This window comes from Caretta caretta, chromosome 10 (assembly GCF_965140235.1).
Source record: "Caretta caretta isolate rCarCar2 chromosome 10, rCarCar1.hap1, whole genome shotgun sequence".
NCBI lineage: Eukaryota > Metazoa > Chordata > Testudines > Cheloniidae > Caretta > Caretta caretta.
Genome location: NC_134215.1, coordinates 60,043,169 through 60,059,247, shown reverse-complemented (window position 1 = coordinate 60,059,247; position 16,079 = coordinate 60,043,169). Strand labels below are relative to the sequence as shown.

Genomic DNA, 16,079 nt, shown 5'->3' with positions numbered 1-16,079 from the left:
CAGAAGGGAGCCAACTCACACAAATATTGCTAGATTTTGGCCGGTGCACACGGAAAAGGCGCAGAAAGAATGCCACTGTGGCAGTTATGGAGTGCATATTAAGTTGGGGAACAGTGATTCTGCTAAATGCTCTCCTCCAAATCCAACTCATTTTGTAGTTGTTAGTGGCCTTGAGGTTAGTGAGCTAAAAAACTAACTTCTACTTGTCCCTCTATGTGTCGTAGAGGGACCAATAGCAGCATGGCTCTTCAGTGAGCTATGCTAGAGATGGAGGAAGGGAGAGAAAAGGTGAAGGCCCCATGATGGAACCAGGCCTTCCCATGAATGGCCTGCTTTTGAGACTATACACCCCTTTTCCATTCCCTGCCATTAAGAAACGCATTGAAATGAGAATTCCACAGCAATGCCACAGCTAAGTTGCAGAACTAACAGTGTAAATTATAGCATGTTCCCTTCCTTAGATTCCCCCAACTCTTACCCCCAAAGAGGTAGGGGGGGAAATGCAGTCCTATTTATTCCAATCTGAACTTTCTGCCTGGATTCTTGATAAAATAAGAAAAAAAAAAGGAGATAAGTCTAACCTTTTTAATAGTTTTTGTTTGAACACTGGTAAAGATTCCATTCACTGGCTCATACACTGTCACTTTCACATAAGGATCACTGGAAAAAAAGGGCTGAAGTTAAAAAAAATAAATCTCCAACAGTTGTCAGTGTTATTCTTAATTAGTTTTTAAAATGTTTAAATGAACAAGAGTTGTGAAAATTCTTACATTTCAAGGGCAGAAGGGACTACTGTGATCATTAGTCTGACCACCTGTAGAACACAGTCCAAAGAACTTAATCAAAGCAATTCCTTTTTGAACTAGACCATAGGCTTTAAAAAACATTCTATCTTGATTTAAAGATAGACAGTGAGAAAATCCATCAGATCCTGAATTGCTCCAATAATTACCTCTACTGTTAAAAATGTACAGTTTATTTCCAGTCAGAATTTACCAAGTTTCAACCTCCAGCCATACCCTTATCTGCTAAAGAGCCCATTATGAAATAACTGTTCCCCATATAGGTAATTATAGACAGTGATGAAGTCACCCCTTAATCTTTTCTTTGTTACCTTGCAGAGCTCTGCCTGTTCAGTTTATGTTTACTAATCCTTTAACTCTTGTGGTTCTTCTCAAAACCCTCACCAGTTTATCAATATTCTTGATTTGCTGACCACTAAAACTGGGAACACGGTGTCACAGTAGTTGTCACACTAGTGCCAAATACACAGATAAAATAACCTCTCCCCTCATACCTGAGATACCCATTTATGCATCTAAGGATCCCATTAGCCCCTTTGACCAGTATCTCACCGAGAGATCATGTTCAGCTGATTATCCACCATGACTCCCAAATCTTTTTTGGAGTGCTTTCCCAGGATAGTTCCCCATCCTGTAAATATGGCCTATATTTTTTGTTTCCAGATGTATGCATTTACATTTAGCCATATTAAAATGCATTTTGCTTGCTTGCACCACGCTGACCACCCAATCCAGATCGCTCTGTATCAGTGACCTCTCCTCCTCATTATTTATACCACCCCAATTTGTGTCATCTGCAAACTATCAGCTATTTTGTGTTTTCTTCCAGGTCATTGATAAAAGCGTTACATAGTGTAGGGTCAAGAACGAATCCCTGTGGGACCCCACTAAAACCACCCCTTCTCCATGATTTTCTGTTTACAATTACATAGAGACCGATCAGTTAGCCACCTTTTAACCCATTTAATGTGTGCCTTGTTAATCTTGAATAGCTCTGTTTTTTTTAAATCAAAATGTGCAATACTGTGTCAAATGCCTTACAGAAGTCTAAATATATTACATCATCACTATTACCTTTATCAACCAAGCTTAAAACTTCATAACGAGATATCAGTTTGACAGGATCTATTTTCCATAAACACTTATTAAGTGGTATTAATTATACTGCCCTCCTTTAATACTCAATTAACAAAATCCTGTATCAACCACTCCATTATCTTGGCTGGAATCAATGTCAGACTGACAGGCCTATAAGCAAACACATCATCCTGTTTACCCTTTTTAAATATTGGCACATTGTGGAAGTTCCAGAGGAACTTAAGAAAGCTAGTGTTCCAAGATTTATTTAAAATCAACATTAATGGGACAGTGCTCAGCCAGCTCTTTAAAAACTCTTAGATTCAAGTTATTCAGACATGCTGATTCAAGAAGTCTAACATTCTCTTGAGATACTGATGAAATGGAAAGTGTTATATGATCTGATTACATTTCCCTACCCCCCCAAATACAGACCAGAAATATTTATTGAATACCTCTGCCTTTTCTCCATTATCAATGCTAATTCTACCACCTCCATCTAGTAATGGTCCAACACCATTACTAGGATTCTTTTTATTCCTTATCTACTTAATTGTCTATTAGCTTTTAAACAACATAACTCTGCCTACACTAGATAATTCTAGACAATTAATTTAAGCACATCTGATTAAATGTGTCCATACTAGTCATCCCGTTTCACATTCTGCACATCATTGTAGTTTTGCCCTGTGTTCACATTTGCACTGTTCTAAACCATTTCAGCAGAGACTTCTGGAACCTCTCAGAATCTCTCAGTTTCCATCAAACTTCTCAGAAACAGTGACTTCCTGTACATTTTAAAAAAAACCCACTAATTTACTATAGGTCAAGATTGGATTACCTAACTGTGCAGTGGGACTGTTTTCAGTGCCATGTATTTAAGTGCAACCCATTGTTCAGTGAGGTTTATGCATTCATTCTATAAAGGACTGACGGAGGATACCAATCAGTTAAGCCTCCCAGCTAGAGAGTGTGGCTCTTCAACTATAGCTGTAGAAATCCAGGCTTTCAGCTCTGGAAGTCCCTGGCTCAGTCTGTGGTGTTGGGCAAGCTGGAGAACATCACATTAGCTAATATTTGTAAGCCAGCCCGAGCACTGGCAGAGATGCTAGAAAATGGGCTAAACAGCTTAGAAACATACGTGTGTGTCATGAAGAGACAACCTGTGAAATTAGTAGCATCTCAAAGGAACAGGTACTTAAGAATAACAAACTTCATATGTAAAAGTTATCCCAATGAGCCAGGTATGCAAGCTCAGTATTTTTTTTTTTTTTAAACAAAATCTTGACAAACTAGTTAAGTTACTGTAACACAGTGGTAGCTGTATTAGTCTGGATCTGTAAAAGCAGCAAAGAATCCTGTGGCACCTTATAGAAGAACAGACATATTGGATCACAAACTTTTGTGGGTGAATGCCCATTTCGTTGGATGCATGTAGTGGAAATTTCCAGAGGCAGGTATAAATATGCAAGCAAGAATCAGGCTAGGGATAACGAGGTTAGTTCAATCAGGGAGGATGAGGCCCTCTTCTAGCAGTTGAGGTGTGAACACCAAGGGAGGAGAAAGTGCTTTTGTAGTTGGCTAGCCATTCACAGTCTGTGTCCATTCACATGGACTCCTTCTGAGGGCCGAAATGACAGTCTGGACCTATACATAGAATACTTCCGCCGACGTGCACAGGCAGAAATTGTGGAAAAACGACATCGCTTGCCTCATAACCTAAGTCGTGCAGAATGCAATGCCATCCACGGCCTCAGAAACAACCCTGACACTATAATCAAAGAGGCTGATAAAGGAGGTGCTGTTGTCATCATGAACAGGTCTGACTACCAAAAGGAGGCTGCCAGACAACTCTCCAATACCAAATTCTACAGGCCACTTTCCTCAGATCCCACTGAGAAATACACTAAGAAACTGCACCATCTACTCAGGACACTCCCTACACTAACACAGGAACAAATCAACATACCCTTAGAGCCCCGACCAGGGTTATTCTATCTACTACCCAAGATCCACAAACCCGGAAATCCTGGACACCTCAACATCTTGGGCATTGGCATTCTCACTCAAGGACTGTCCGGATATGTGGAGACTCTATCAAACCCTATGCCACCAGCACTCCCAGCTATCTCCGTGACACCACTGATTTCCTGAGAAAACTACAATGCATTGGTGATCTTCCAGAAAACACCATCCTAGCCACCATAAATGTAGAGGCTCTCTACACGAATATCCCACACATAGATGGAACACAAGCTGTCAGGAACAGTATCCCTGATGATGCCACAGCACAACTGGTTGCCTAGCTCTGTGACTTTATCCTCTCGCACAGTTATTTCCAATTTGGTGACAACATATACCTCCAGACCAGTGGCATCGCTATGGGCGCCTGCATGGCCCCACAATATGCCAACATTTTTATGCTGACCTGGAACGCTTCCTCAGCTCTTGTCCACTCACGCTCCTTTTCTACCTATGCTACATTGATGACATCATCATCATCTGGACCCATGGGAAAGAAACCCTGGAAGAATTCCACCATGATTTCAACAGCTTCCACCCCACCATCAATCTCAGCCTGGACCAGTCCACATGGGAGGTCCACTTCCTAGACTCCACGGTGCAAATAAGTGACTGCTACGTTAACACCACCCTATACAGAAAACCCACCAACCGCTATGCCTACCTTCATGCCTCCAGCTCCCATCCCGGACACACCACACAATCCATTGTCTACAACCAAGCGCTGAGGTACAACCGCACTTGCTCCAACCCCTCAGACAGAGATCAACACCTACAAGATCTTCACCAAGCATTCTCAAAACTACGATACCCGCATGAAGAAATAAGGAAACAGATCAATAGAGCCAGACGTGTACCCAGAAGCCTCCTGCTGCAAGACAAGCCCAAGAAAGAAACCAACAGAACTCCACTGGCCATCACATACAGTCCTCAGCTAAAACCTCTCCAATGTATCATCAGTGATCTACAACCCATCCTGGACAACGATCTCTCACTTTCACAGGCCTTGGGATGCAGGCCAGTCCTTGCCCACAGACAACCCACCAACCTGAAGCATATTCTCACCAGCAACTACACACCGCACCACAGTAACTCTAACTCAGGAACCAGTCCATGCAACAAACTTCGATGCCAACTCTGCCCACATATCTACACCAGCAACATCGTCACAGGACCTAACAGATCAGCCACACCGTCACCGGTTCGTTCACCTGCACATTCACCAATGTAATATACACCATCATGTGCCAGCAATGCCCCTCTGCTGTGTACATCGGCCAAACTGGACAGTCCCTACATAAAAGGACAAATGGACACAAATCAGATATTAGGAATAGCAATATACAAAAACCTGTAGGAGAACACTTCAATCTCCCTGGACACACAATAGCAGATTTAAAGGTAGCCATCCTGCAGCAAAAAAACTTCAGGACCAGACTTCAAAGAGAAACTGCTGAGCTTCAGGTTTCAGAGTAACAGCCGTGTTAGTCTGTATTCGCAAAAAGAAAAGGAGTACTTGTGGCACCTTAGAGACTAACCAAGAGCTTCAGTTCATTTGCAAATTTGACACCATCAGCTCAGAATTAAACAAAGACTGTGAATGGCTAGCCAACTACAAAGGCAGTTTCTCCTTCCTTCGTGTTCACACCTCAACTGCTAGAAGAGGGCCTCATCCTCCCTAATTGAACTAACCTCGTTATCCCTAGCTTGATTCTTGCTTGCATATTTATACCTGCCTCTGGAAATTTCCACTACATACATCCGATAAGTGGGTATTCGCCCACAAAAGCTTATGCTCCAATATGTCTGTTCTTCTGTAAGGTGCCACAGGACTCTTTGCCGCTTTTAGTTAAGTTACTGATAGTTAACCACATGAAATGAGTCCTAGAAAACCTTTATAGGATACCAAATCATATTCCCCCTATCCTTTTATCCATATTCCACATGTGGAAGCACACTACTGGTGTTAGAGTTAAGCAAATTACAAGAGATCCTTTCCAAAAGGCATTGCTCTGATTAAGTAGCATCAGCTCTGAGGCACCAAACTAAATAGAAACTTTGAGTCCCATATTGAAGATCCAAAGATTTAACTCCCTGCTGTGATATCAGAAATTAATCTTACTAAAGGCGGCAATGGTTTCAGTTGCATCTACATTAGGCAACTTTACACCTTAAATTCAGTATCGGTGTTAGCAACTATGGAAGGTACAACAGAAAGGATTCAGACATTTAGTGTTAAAGGACAGTTTCAAACAATTGGTATTTTTACTGTCAAGTCTGGTCAACACTACAGCTTCTACTGGCAACAATGCACTAAACTAATAGCAGATTAAGGCTATAGCAGTCACCCCACTCTGGGTTACACAAGTCCATTTAATAGTAGATAACCTATACTGAGGAGATGAAAACAAAAAAGTGGTTTTTGTTGTTGTTTGTTTTTACACAGAACCAGTTTCCAAGTATAAGATCGGGCTCAAACGAAATACTGCTTCTTGATCCCCAAATGCTCCGTTCTTCCTAGATAATACTTGGGTGCAATCAGGATAGAGTCTGATCTTAAAGGTCTTTGTATAGCACATCCACCATCTGATTATTTGAAACTGTTTTTTGCATGTCTACAGAAATGATCAACTGGAGTTATAATATTTTCACAGCTAACCAGCTGATTCGGTCTTAAAAAGGTTGTAAAGTCAGATTAACATTCTGAGCTCACAGGTCTGGCTTTTCAGCAGGCTTCCTTTTACATCTTCCACCTACGTGAGAGTGTGCTGAGTCCCTGTGCCATTGAGAGAATCAAGAGGCTGTTTCACAAGCTGAGAGAGATCTGAACTAAGGCTAGTTAACGTATAACAGCTCTTTGGACAAATGAACTTTTGTCTGCTCGAAGAAGAAATAGTAAAAAATAAGCTTTAGACTTGTACAAGAGCCATTTTAATTCAACTACCTTGAACAAGGACTGAACTAGTCTGTTATACAAAGCCAAAATGCAATGCTATTTTAAACTGGTTTCTTCATGCTGGGTGAATGCTCAAGGAGTTTTGTTCAGATTTATTAAGTATAAAAAGTTTTGGCATAAGAACAGTTTTGGCATTACAACAAAAGATGATGATTTCCAAATGAATATTTAAATTGTAATACAGAAAGCTATTTTTGAAGTATTGCCACCACCATATTTGAGGTTAACTATGGTTATATACAGAGAAGTAAAAAGGTAAAGAGATTGTCTGACAACTTTACAATACTCTGACTTCAGTTTAATGTCAGAAAAATACCATTACACATTGTGGTATCTTCCGTAAAGCCAGTGTTAGAATCATGGTGTTACTATACACGTGCCTGAGCAACGGGCAAGGATATTAATACTAAACATAGCTATCTGTGTTGAGTGGGCCTTCCTAAACTTCGAACTGTGCCACAGGAAAGGCTAATTTTACTAAGAGTTATGTAGCACCAGTCTCCAACCCTACAGGGGATCCCTGCAAATTATTTCCATTAGTACAGGGGTTCTCAACCTTTTTCTTTCTGAGCTCTCCCCCCTCCTGCAACATGCTATAAAAACTCCATGGCCACCTGTGACACAATAACTAGTTTTCTGCATAGAAAAGCCAGGGCCAGCATTAGGGGCCGGCAAGCAGGGCAGTTGTCTGGGACCCCATGCTTCAGGGGCCCCTGCAAAGCTACATTGCTCAGGCTTCAGCTTCAGCCCTGGGTGGCAGAGCTCAGGGCCTCCCCACCCCAGGCTTGAGCCCCATGCAGTGGGGCTTTGGCCTTCTACCCTGGGGCACCAGTGAGTCTAATGCTGGCCCTGCTTAGTGGTCCCCTGAAACCTGCTCGCAGCCCCCAGGGGGCTCCAGACCCCTGGTTGAGAACTACTGCATTAGTAGACAGTCTGGTCCTCATCCACTGAAAATGTTTTAAGTCAGTCTGATCATCCCCTGCCCTATACAGACTGCTAGTTTGATAGCTGTGTTAGCTGAGTGCTTCTCCCTTCTACAGTCACCCACATCTATTGAGCTGGTGGATTGTGTGCCATATTCTAGCTCAACGGTCACCAACTGCTTGATCGTGATTGACTAGTCGATCCTAGAGGATCTCCCAGTCAATAGTGATCTCCAGCAGCACAGTAGGGCTACTGCTAAGACAGGCTCCCTGCCTGCCTCGGCCCAACGCTGTTCCCAAAGCCTGCCCAACGCTATTCCCGAGAGGGGAGGGGTGAGAGGAGGCACGGAGCCTGTCTTAGCAGCAGCCATGCTGCACCGCCAACCAGGAGCTGTTGGAATTAAGTGCTGCCTGGTGGAAGGCTGCACCCCAACCCCCAGCCCTGAGCCCCCTCCCAGAGCCAGTACCCTAATCCCTTCCTGCACTCCAGCGCTCTGCCCTAGCCCGGAGCCCCCTCCTGCACCCAAAATCCCTCCAAGAGCTTGCACTCCTCATCTCCTCCTGCACCCCAAACCCCTGCCCTAGGCTCAACCCAGAGCCCCCTCCCACCCTGCGAACCCCTCAGCCCCAACCAGAGCCCACACCCTCTCCCAAAGCCCAACCTCCTACCCCAGCCTGGTGAAAGTGAGTGAGGGTGAGTGACTAAGGGATGATTGAGTGGAGCAGCGTAGATCCTGGGTTGCCCTTAAATTCAAAAAAGTAATCTTGGGCGTAAAAAGGTTGGAGACCACTGGTCTAGCTCCTACCAACATTCAATGCAGGTGCTACTCCCAGCTGCTAAGGCACAGATAAAAACAGTGATTACAGCATTCACAGCTAATATTTTGAGCTATTGTGATTTAGCTACAACCTTACCTGCAGAAAAATATGCATATGACACCTGACCAAGTCGACTCTTGGGCAAGACTGCAAGGAGTCTTCAGTTTGACAGCCTTATTAGAAAGGGGCAGAGACTGGATAATTAGCATATTTTAATTTTTTTTTTTGGCACAAGGAAGTTTAACAGGTCTTGAAGGTACATTGGTACTAGTTGGGATAGTAAACAGAGTATTATCCAATATTAGATTTCTGTGAAGAAAATGATGTACCATCAACTCTGCTTCTCCAGACCAAGCATATACCCTTACCTGGCTCCTAAGATATCCTTTTTGGCCAGACCAATTCCAGCTATGATCTTCACCCTCACAATTCGTGTGTTTTCCTGAAACATAAAATAAAGTTTTCACCCTATTTATAGTTAGAGTCCATCCCAACCTCAATTTAAACTTTATTTTACCATAGTTTAAAAACAAACAAAACAAACCAACCTTTGGCATAACTGATTTCAGACTGAAAGCTAGTCTAATCCAGATACTATATTTTGATGGAAATCATCCTGAATTTCAGTAGCAGATTTGTTTTACTTGCATCCCTTATTAAATACTACCACCACTGATTCACACCATGCTAAAAACAGAGCTTAGTTAACTTGAATTGCCAATATCCCAAAGTTATCATGATATGTCCTCCAGATTACACATTTCTTTCCTGGAAGACCAAAAGAATGAAGAGTCTGCTCAACAGGATGAATCAGTCAGTAAGGAAGGAAATTCCCAGAGACAGAGGACAACCGAAAGAATAAAGGATTGTTATACGCTGCAAACGGGTTTTTCATTTGTATATAAAAACCTCAACATTACCTCTGCAAAACGCTCTCTTATGGGAAACATATTACTTCAAGTGGTAGGTATCATAGAATCATAGAATATCAGGGTTGGAAGGGACCCCAGAAGGTCATCTAGTCCAACCCCTTGCTCGAAGCAGGACCAATTCCCAGTTAAATCATCCCAGCCAGGGCTTTGTCAAGCCTGGCCTTAAAAACCTCTAAGGAAGGAGATTCTACCACCTCCCTAGGTAACGCATTCCAGTGTTTCACCGCCCTCATAGTGAAAAAGTTTTTCCTAATATCCAATCTAAACCTCCCCCACTGCAGCTTGAGACCATTACTCCTCGTTCTGTCATCTGCTACCATTGAGAACAGTCTAGAGCCATCCTCTTTGGAACCCCCTTTCAGGTAGTTGAAAGCAGCTATCAAATCCCCCCTCATTCTTCTCTTCTGCAGACTAAACAATCCCAGTTCCCTCAGCCTCTCCTCATAAGTCATGTGTTCTAGACCCCTAATCATTTTTGTTGCCCTTCGCTGGACTCTCTCCAATTTATCCACATCCTTCTTGTAGTGTGGGGCCCAAAACTGGACACACTACTCCAGATGAGGCCTCACCAATGTCGAATAGAGGGGAACGATCACGTCCCTCGATCTGCTCGCTATGCCCCTACTTATACATCCCAAAATGCCATTGGTCTTCTTGGCAACAAGGGCACACTGCTAACCTAAAGACGGTTAACAGAGAGCAAAGCCAGATGTAGACTAGGAACTTTTGCCAGTAATATTGGTTAGGGGTGTGATTTTAAAAAAAAAATTACATTTGTGTACTGGCAAAAGCCTTAATGTAGACAGTTAAACAGATCTGAGTGCTTTTGCCAGGATAGCTTATTTCATTCAGGGGGACTGGTATAAACTATATACTGGCAAAAGCACTCTTACTGATCTAAGTTGAGTCTATACCAGCAAACCATTTTTTAGTGCAGACTAGACCTTAGTATCACTACAGTTTGGTTTGTTAAATTCTAGGTGTTCCTTCAGCGGGGGTGGAAAGGATTGCTCATTATTCAGGGTAGAACAATAACAGCTTAATTTAGGAACTATACATTCAGAACAAAGTTGGCATGCTGTAAGGCTCTGTATATCATAGCATAGGATGCCTTATCAAGTTTAATAGATTAGACCTCTTGGGATGACCTCGGAAACCAACACAATTAGGAATGCTAGAACTGTTCCAGTGCCATTTTGGAAGGAGAAGGATTAACAATTCCCTGCTTTGATAATAGCTTTGTAAGTGACCAGTAGTTTGAGACCTCTCTGCTGGACCCACAGATGACTCATGCCTCCCCATGTGGGTGTGTGCAAGAGACAATCTAAAGGGGAGAACACGTGATTGCCCCATGTGTCTCCTCTGCCCAGCAACATTACCCCCATCCTGCACCCAGCCCAGGTCCGCTGCCACTCTCCCCACCCAATGTTACCTGAGTGTGGGGGAAGGGGATTCCGTCCTTCTCCTGCTACGCCACACCCTCCCGGCACGTTTGGCTGCTCTACCTGGCAGCCGTGCCCGGGCGGGCTGGACCTGCTTCTCATGTAGCTAAAGTGGCCACTCTGGGTCTCTGCTCTATGTGGTGCAGCAGCTCCCTGAAAGAGCATGGCTGCAAAGGTGGTGGTGGTGCCCCCACACTCTGCCTCTGCAGACCCGGGCCAAACAAGCTGGAAACATGCAAGAGGGAGTGGACTCCAGCTCACTTGGCCCCTGACCTGGGCAGCCAGGCTCAGGCAGGGGGATGCTGCTACATGGCTGGCAATCACGTGGTGGCCAAAAGCTTTGGTGGCATAAGATTGCCAATGATGACCATAAAATAGTGTGGATCGATATTCACTTTAAGGACCTAGCTAGAAATTGATCCAGGTGATGCTCAATCTGTAAGGGAGCTATGGCCCTTTGGGATTTGCCATGATGGAGTGCAAAAAAAAATTTCCTTCCCACAACCTCAGATTGGGGAACAAGAGATTCCCCCCATTCCCAACTTTACAATGTTTAGAAAGTCACTTTGGGCTAATAACCTTGAAGAGATAATGCTCAAATGGTAGTTTGGTGTGCTCAGCACAGGGAAGAGGGCAAGAACATGTGGTGTGGGTTTTAACCAGGCCACAACTTTTATTAGTCAAATTACATCCATGGTTCCTGCTGGGGGACAGCCCACCAGTCACTCCCACCTCACTGATCCTTTGCCAATTCCCAAGGGTTCCCTCTGCAGGGGCAGCCAATCATCACACTAGGAGGGTCTCTGGGTGCCTCCACTCGCCCACTAGCATCCCTGCCTCTTTCAGGGGTTGAGGCAAGAGGGGACATAGACCCCCTGCCCCAGCCAGCACTGCCATCAAGTGCATTGGTGAGGTGGTCCCTTATGCTAGTGCCCCACCCCCTGGTTTGCATTTGTTCCTAGGGGGTTAGTCACAATGCCCCCATTTTGAAAGGAGATGCCCACTACGTTGCCTTTTTGGATCTGGAGCCTAAACCAGTAAGTTCCTGCAATGGGCACCTGCCAAAAGTTGTGACAATTAAATGACTCAATGGTCTAAACTGTGACCTCTGGGAGGGGGAGAATTCCAGCCCTTCGGTAGCCCAAAACCCCACCTTGAGGTTCTGCTACAAGGCAGGTAAGAAACCCAACCAGCATTGGCCAATCTACTGGTATAGTGAAAAATTCCTTTCCAGCCCCAAAGCAGGCAACAATCACAACCCACAGTGACCTAGATAAGAGAGGGAGGGTGGATAAACTATCGGAAATCAGCAAACAGGAAGTGGCTCTGAACACGACTCTTATCATGGATCTAAATCTCATGCGAAATCCCTCAAGATCTTATGGTGCCAAATCTTGTGAGATCTCAAGCCTACCCCAGAAGTCCGGCTGGAGACTAGAAATCTTGCAGGACCCAGTCTATGCTGTCCTTTTGCCCTCTCCCATTTCAGGAGCCACCAAAACAAACCCCTCACTAGGCTTGGGACCCTCTTTGCAAAGCTGCAACTATATTATGCTATTTTTTGCCTCACCCCCAAGTCTGTTAAACATATTAGCTACAATAGATTTTGGTGCTTAACTCATTTCTATCATCATAAAAACAGAACTACCAGGTATTAGACTTGATAGTTTGTTGAATAGTTCAATGAGGGAGTCTTTAAAAAAAAAGCAGCAGAGTGTAATCAGTCAAAAGCTCATGACCTAATACTAGATTAACCTAGTAAATATACAAAGCTAAGCACAGCAGTCTGAATATACTAGACTGTTGGTATGAACAATGTACTCTTTATCAATAAAGCTTCAATACAAGAATTAACAAAGAATGAATGGCATTTCACATCATGCATATAACAACCCAAGACAAGTCTGAGTTTATGCAATAATTTGATAGGCTTAACAGAGATGAAATTCAACAAATTCCAGCATATACACAGCTTCTCAGAAAAGGAGATAAAGCTTGCACTGAAATTTTTTTAAGTAGTTCAAGTATTTTTTATTCACCTGAATGACTAGGCCTACACATTACCAGTCTTAATTTTAACACTGGGTGAAGATGCAGTCTCAGAAGATTCTGTAGACCAAAGAACTTTTGAAAGGCACAACCTGTGACAGCATTTTCAAAACTGGAAACCTATTGTAGTCTGCTACTTTGTGTGGTTAAAATGAAGTTTGGTTACATAAAAACTTGGGTGCCAAACATAAAATCCACAAAGGGAATTTAGGCTCCTAATTTGTATTCAGGTTCCTAATGTCCATTGATTTCAATGGAAATTATGAGCTTAAGGGGCTTTATGGATTCTGTCCCAAAAGCCAAAATTTATATACAGTCCATACAGATAAATCTTAAAAAAAGACATAGTAACACCATATCTGCACTGTTAAAACTGGAGGATTAGGCAGTAATAAACACCCACATTCTTCAAAAGCAGATCTGTTGGCCACAGGTAGAGTTCTGTATTGGTCACAACAAGAGACAAGGTGGGCAAGGTAATATCTTTTATTGCACCAACTGTGGCCCCAGACCTGAAGAAGAGCTCCATGTGGCTCAAAAGCTTCTCTTTCTCACCCACAAAAATAGGCTCAAAAAAGATAGTACCTCACCCACCTTGTCTCTTTAAAATCCTGGGACAGACATGGCTACAACTACACTGTATTAGTCTCGACAAGTCAGTTGTCCATGATGGTTTCATCCAAGACCAACCTCTTCTGAAAATCTTTAATAGTGGAAAGGAGTGGGAGAGAAGAAGTCCATGATGTGGTAGGATCAAAGGCCAGGTCAACACTACTAAGTTAGGTCAACACAAATCTACTTGCATCAACTTAGTTATACATGTGGCTGCACTTAAATTGGTCTCCCACCTGGTAAGCGGCCAGTTACAGTGAAGCAGTAGCACCACATCTCAGAGCAGCACAGAGCCATGGTCATCCTAGTGAGGTCAACACAGCATGAGTAGACACTGCATTAGCGATGTTGACTAACAGTCTTCCGGCATGAATTCCACAATTCCTCTCTCCCTGCAGTGATAATTCCAGTCACAATCTCCACTGCCCTGGAGTCACAGAGGCTGGATGCCTGTTCTCCTACCAGGACCTCCTTTCAGCTCCCCACCACATATATTTGAAATACCTTTTCCTTATTGTCCACCTTGGTGAGCAGAACCACCAGTTCACCTCTGTTGTTTGCATCCAATTGCTCAACTGACCATGCCAACTACATGCACAGAGAGAGCTGTTAGATGTATTCCAGCTTGGAAGAGCGAAGTAGCACAGGATCTCCTTGGCCTGTGCGAAGAAGAGGCTGTGCAAGTACAGCTGTGGCTCACTCACAGAAACAACAACTTTAGGAGTAGATTGAGCAGGGGGATGCTGGCAATGGGGCATGACAGGGATCAGCAGCAATGCAGCATGAAAGTGAAGGAACTATGCTAAGCATACCACAAAGCAAGAGAGAGCAACACAAGACCTGATGCTGTACTGCAGACCTGCTGCTTTCACTATGAACTGCATGCCAATCTTAGCAGTCACCCCATTGGTACCCTGCAGATGACTGTTGATATTAGGGATGTAAAGCAGTCAGCGGTTAACCGGTAAGCATTACTCTTATCAGTTAACGCAGCCTAACTGTTAACCCCCAACCCTTGGTGGCCCGCGTCTGCAAGCCGACCTCAGGAGTGGCCTCCGGCCTGCGTCTGCTGGCCAGAGCAGCCCCAACCTCTTTCCATTTAAATCTGTTAACCGGTTAAACGATATCATTTTAATTGTTTAACCGATGAACTTTTAAAACAATATTTAAATCCCTCGTTGATGCCTATAACAACGACCCTCCTCCTTGCTGTTCATGGCAGGGAGGAGAGGACAGTGGACTCAAAAAACGCTGAGAGCCTAGAACTATTTGAAACTCCAGAGGAGTCTAGCCAGTCCTGCCAGGAAAGCGCAGATGAGCTCTCTGACAAAGGGGGAGGAAGCTTGGATAAGTGTGTACATGAACTAATCTTTGCAGTGTGTTTTGTTTTATTTGTTTTCCTTTCCCTCAAACCTTCTCCCCCCTCCATTCTTCCCAGGACCTTTGTCCCCATATAAAAATGGCACTTGGCCTATTCACAAGTTAAGACAAACTGATTGATTTTTAATTGTTTTACTGGGATAAAAAGTGAGAAAATAAAAGGTTAGAGAATACATTCTAAAAAGCGTTGTACGGCAGTCTTGTTACACAATCCACATTAGGTGAGCATTATGTGCTTGGGTATAAGTACAACAAACGGAGGTAGAATCAGCCTCCACTTTTCATTTCTTTGGCTTGCTGTGCTATGCAGGGGCCCATGAGAAGTATGCTGTTTATCACAGAGGTGGGCAAACTATGGCCCACGGGCCACATCTGGCCCACAGGACCCTCCTGCCCAGCCTCTGAGCTCCTGGCCCAGGAGGCTAGCTCCCAGTCCCTCCCCTGCTGTTCCCCCTTCCCAGCAGCCTCAGCTCACTGCACTGCCGGCGCAATGCTCTGAATGGTGGGGCTGCGAGCTCCTGCCGGGCAGCGCAGCTGCAGAGCAGCAGCCTGACCCGGTGCTCTGTGCTACGCAGTAGTGTGACTGGCTCCGGGCAGCGCGGCTATAGCGCTGCCAGCCACTGGTGCTCCGGGCAGCGCGGCTATAGCGCTGCCAGCCACTGGTGCTCCGGGCAGCGCGGCTATAGCGCTGCCAGCCACTGGTGCTCCGGGCAGCGCGGTAAGGGGGCAGGGAGGCTGGATAGAGGGCAGGGGAGTTTGGGGTGGTAGTCAGGGGGCAGGGAATAGGGGGGTTGAATGGGGGCAGGGCAGCTTTAGGACAGCTGGGCTTTGTGCCTCTGTCACCCTCAAGTGAGAGATATCAGCCAAAAATCATTGCTTGTGAGAACAGTGCCAATATATTTACTGTCATTTCCCTGTACCGAGAGAGGGGGCCAAACCATATAGGAACATGTGACATTATTCCCCCCTGCCAGGCCACATTCACCATGGTTTTGAGCTTTAGAGAAGTCTGTAGCAAGGTGCTCCAAAGCTACAGGGTCAATAAGCATTTCTTATTAAGGGTA

General features: G+C 44.3%; 1 protein-coding gene across 1 annotated transcript in view; it reads right to left on the bottom strand.

Annotated features, from left to right (window-relative positions):
- Positions 1 to 16,079, bottom strand: part of NEDD4 (NEDD4 E3 ubiquitin protein ligase) — a 127,697-nt gene that overhangs the window by 91,604 nt on the left and 20,014 nt on the right. The window contains exons 2-3 of the mRNA XM_048866771.2: positions 8,969 to 9,042; positions 582 to 660 (exon numbers count right to left, since the gene is read on the bottom strand). Coding sequence (XP_048722728.1) covers positions 582 to 660; positions 8,969 to 9,042 — 153 coding nt within the window. The remainder of the gene's footprint in view (positions 1 to 581; positions 661 to 8,968; positions 9,043 to 16,079) is intronic.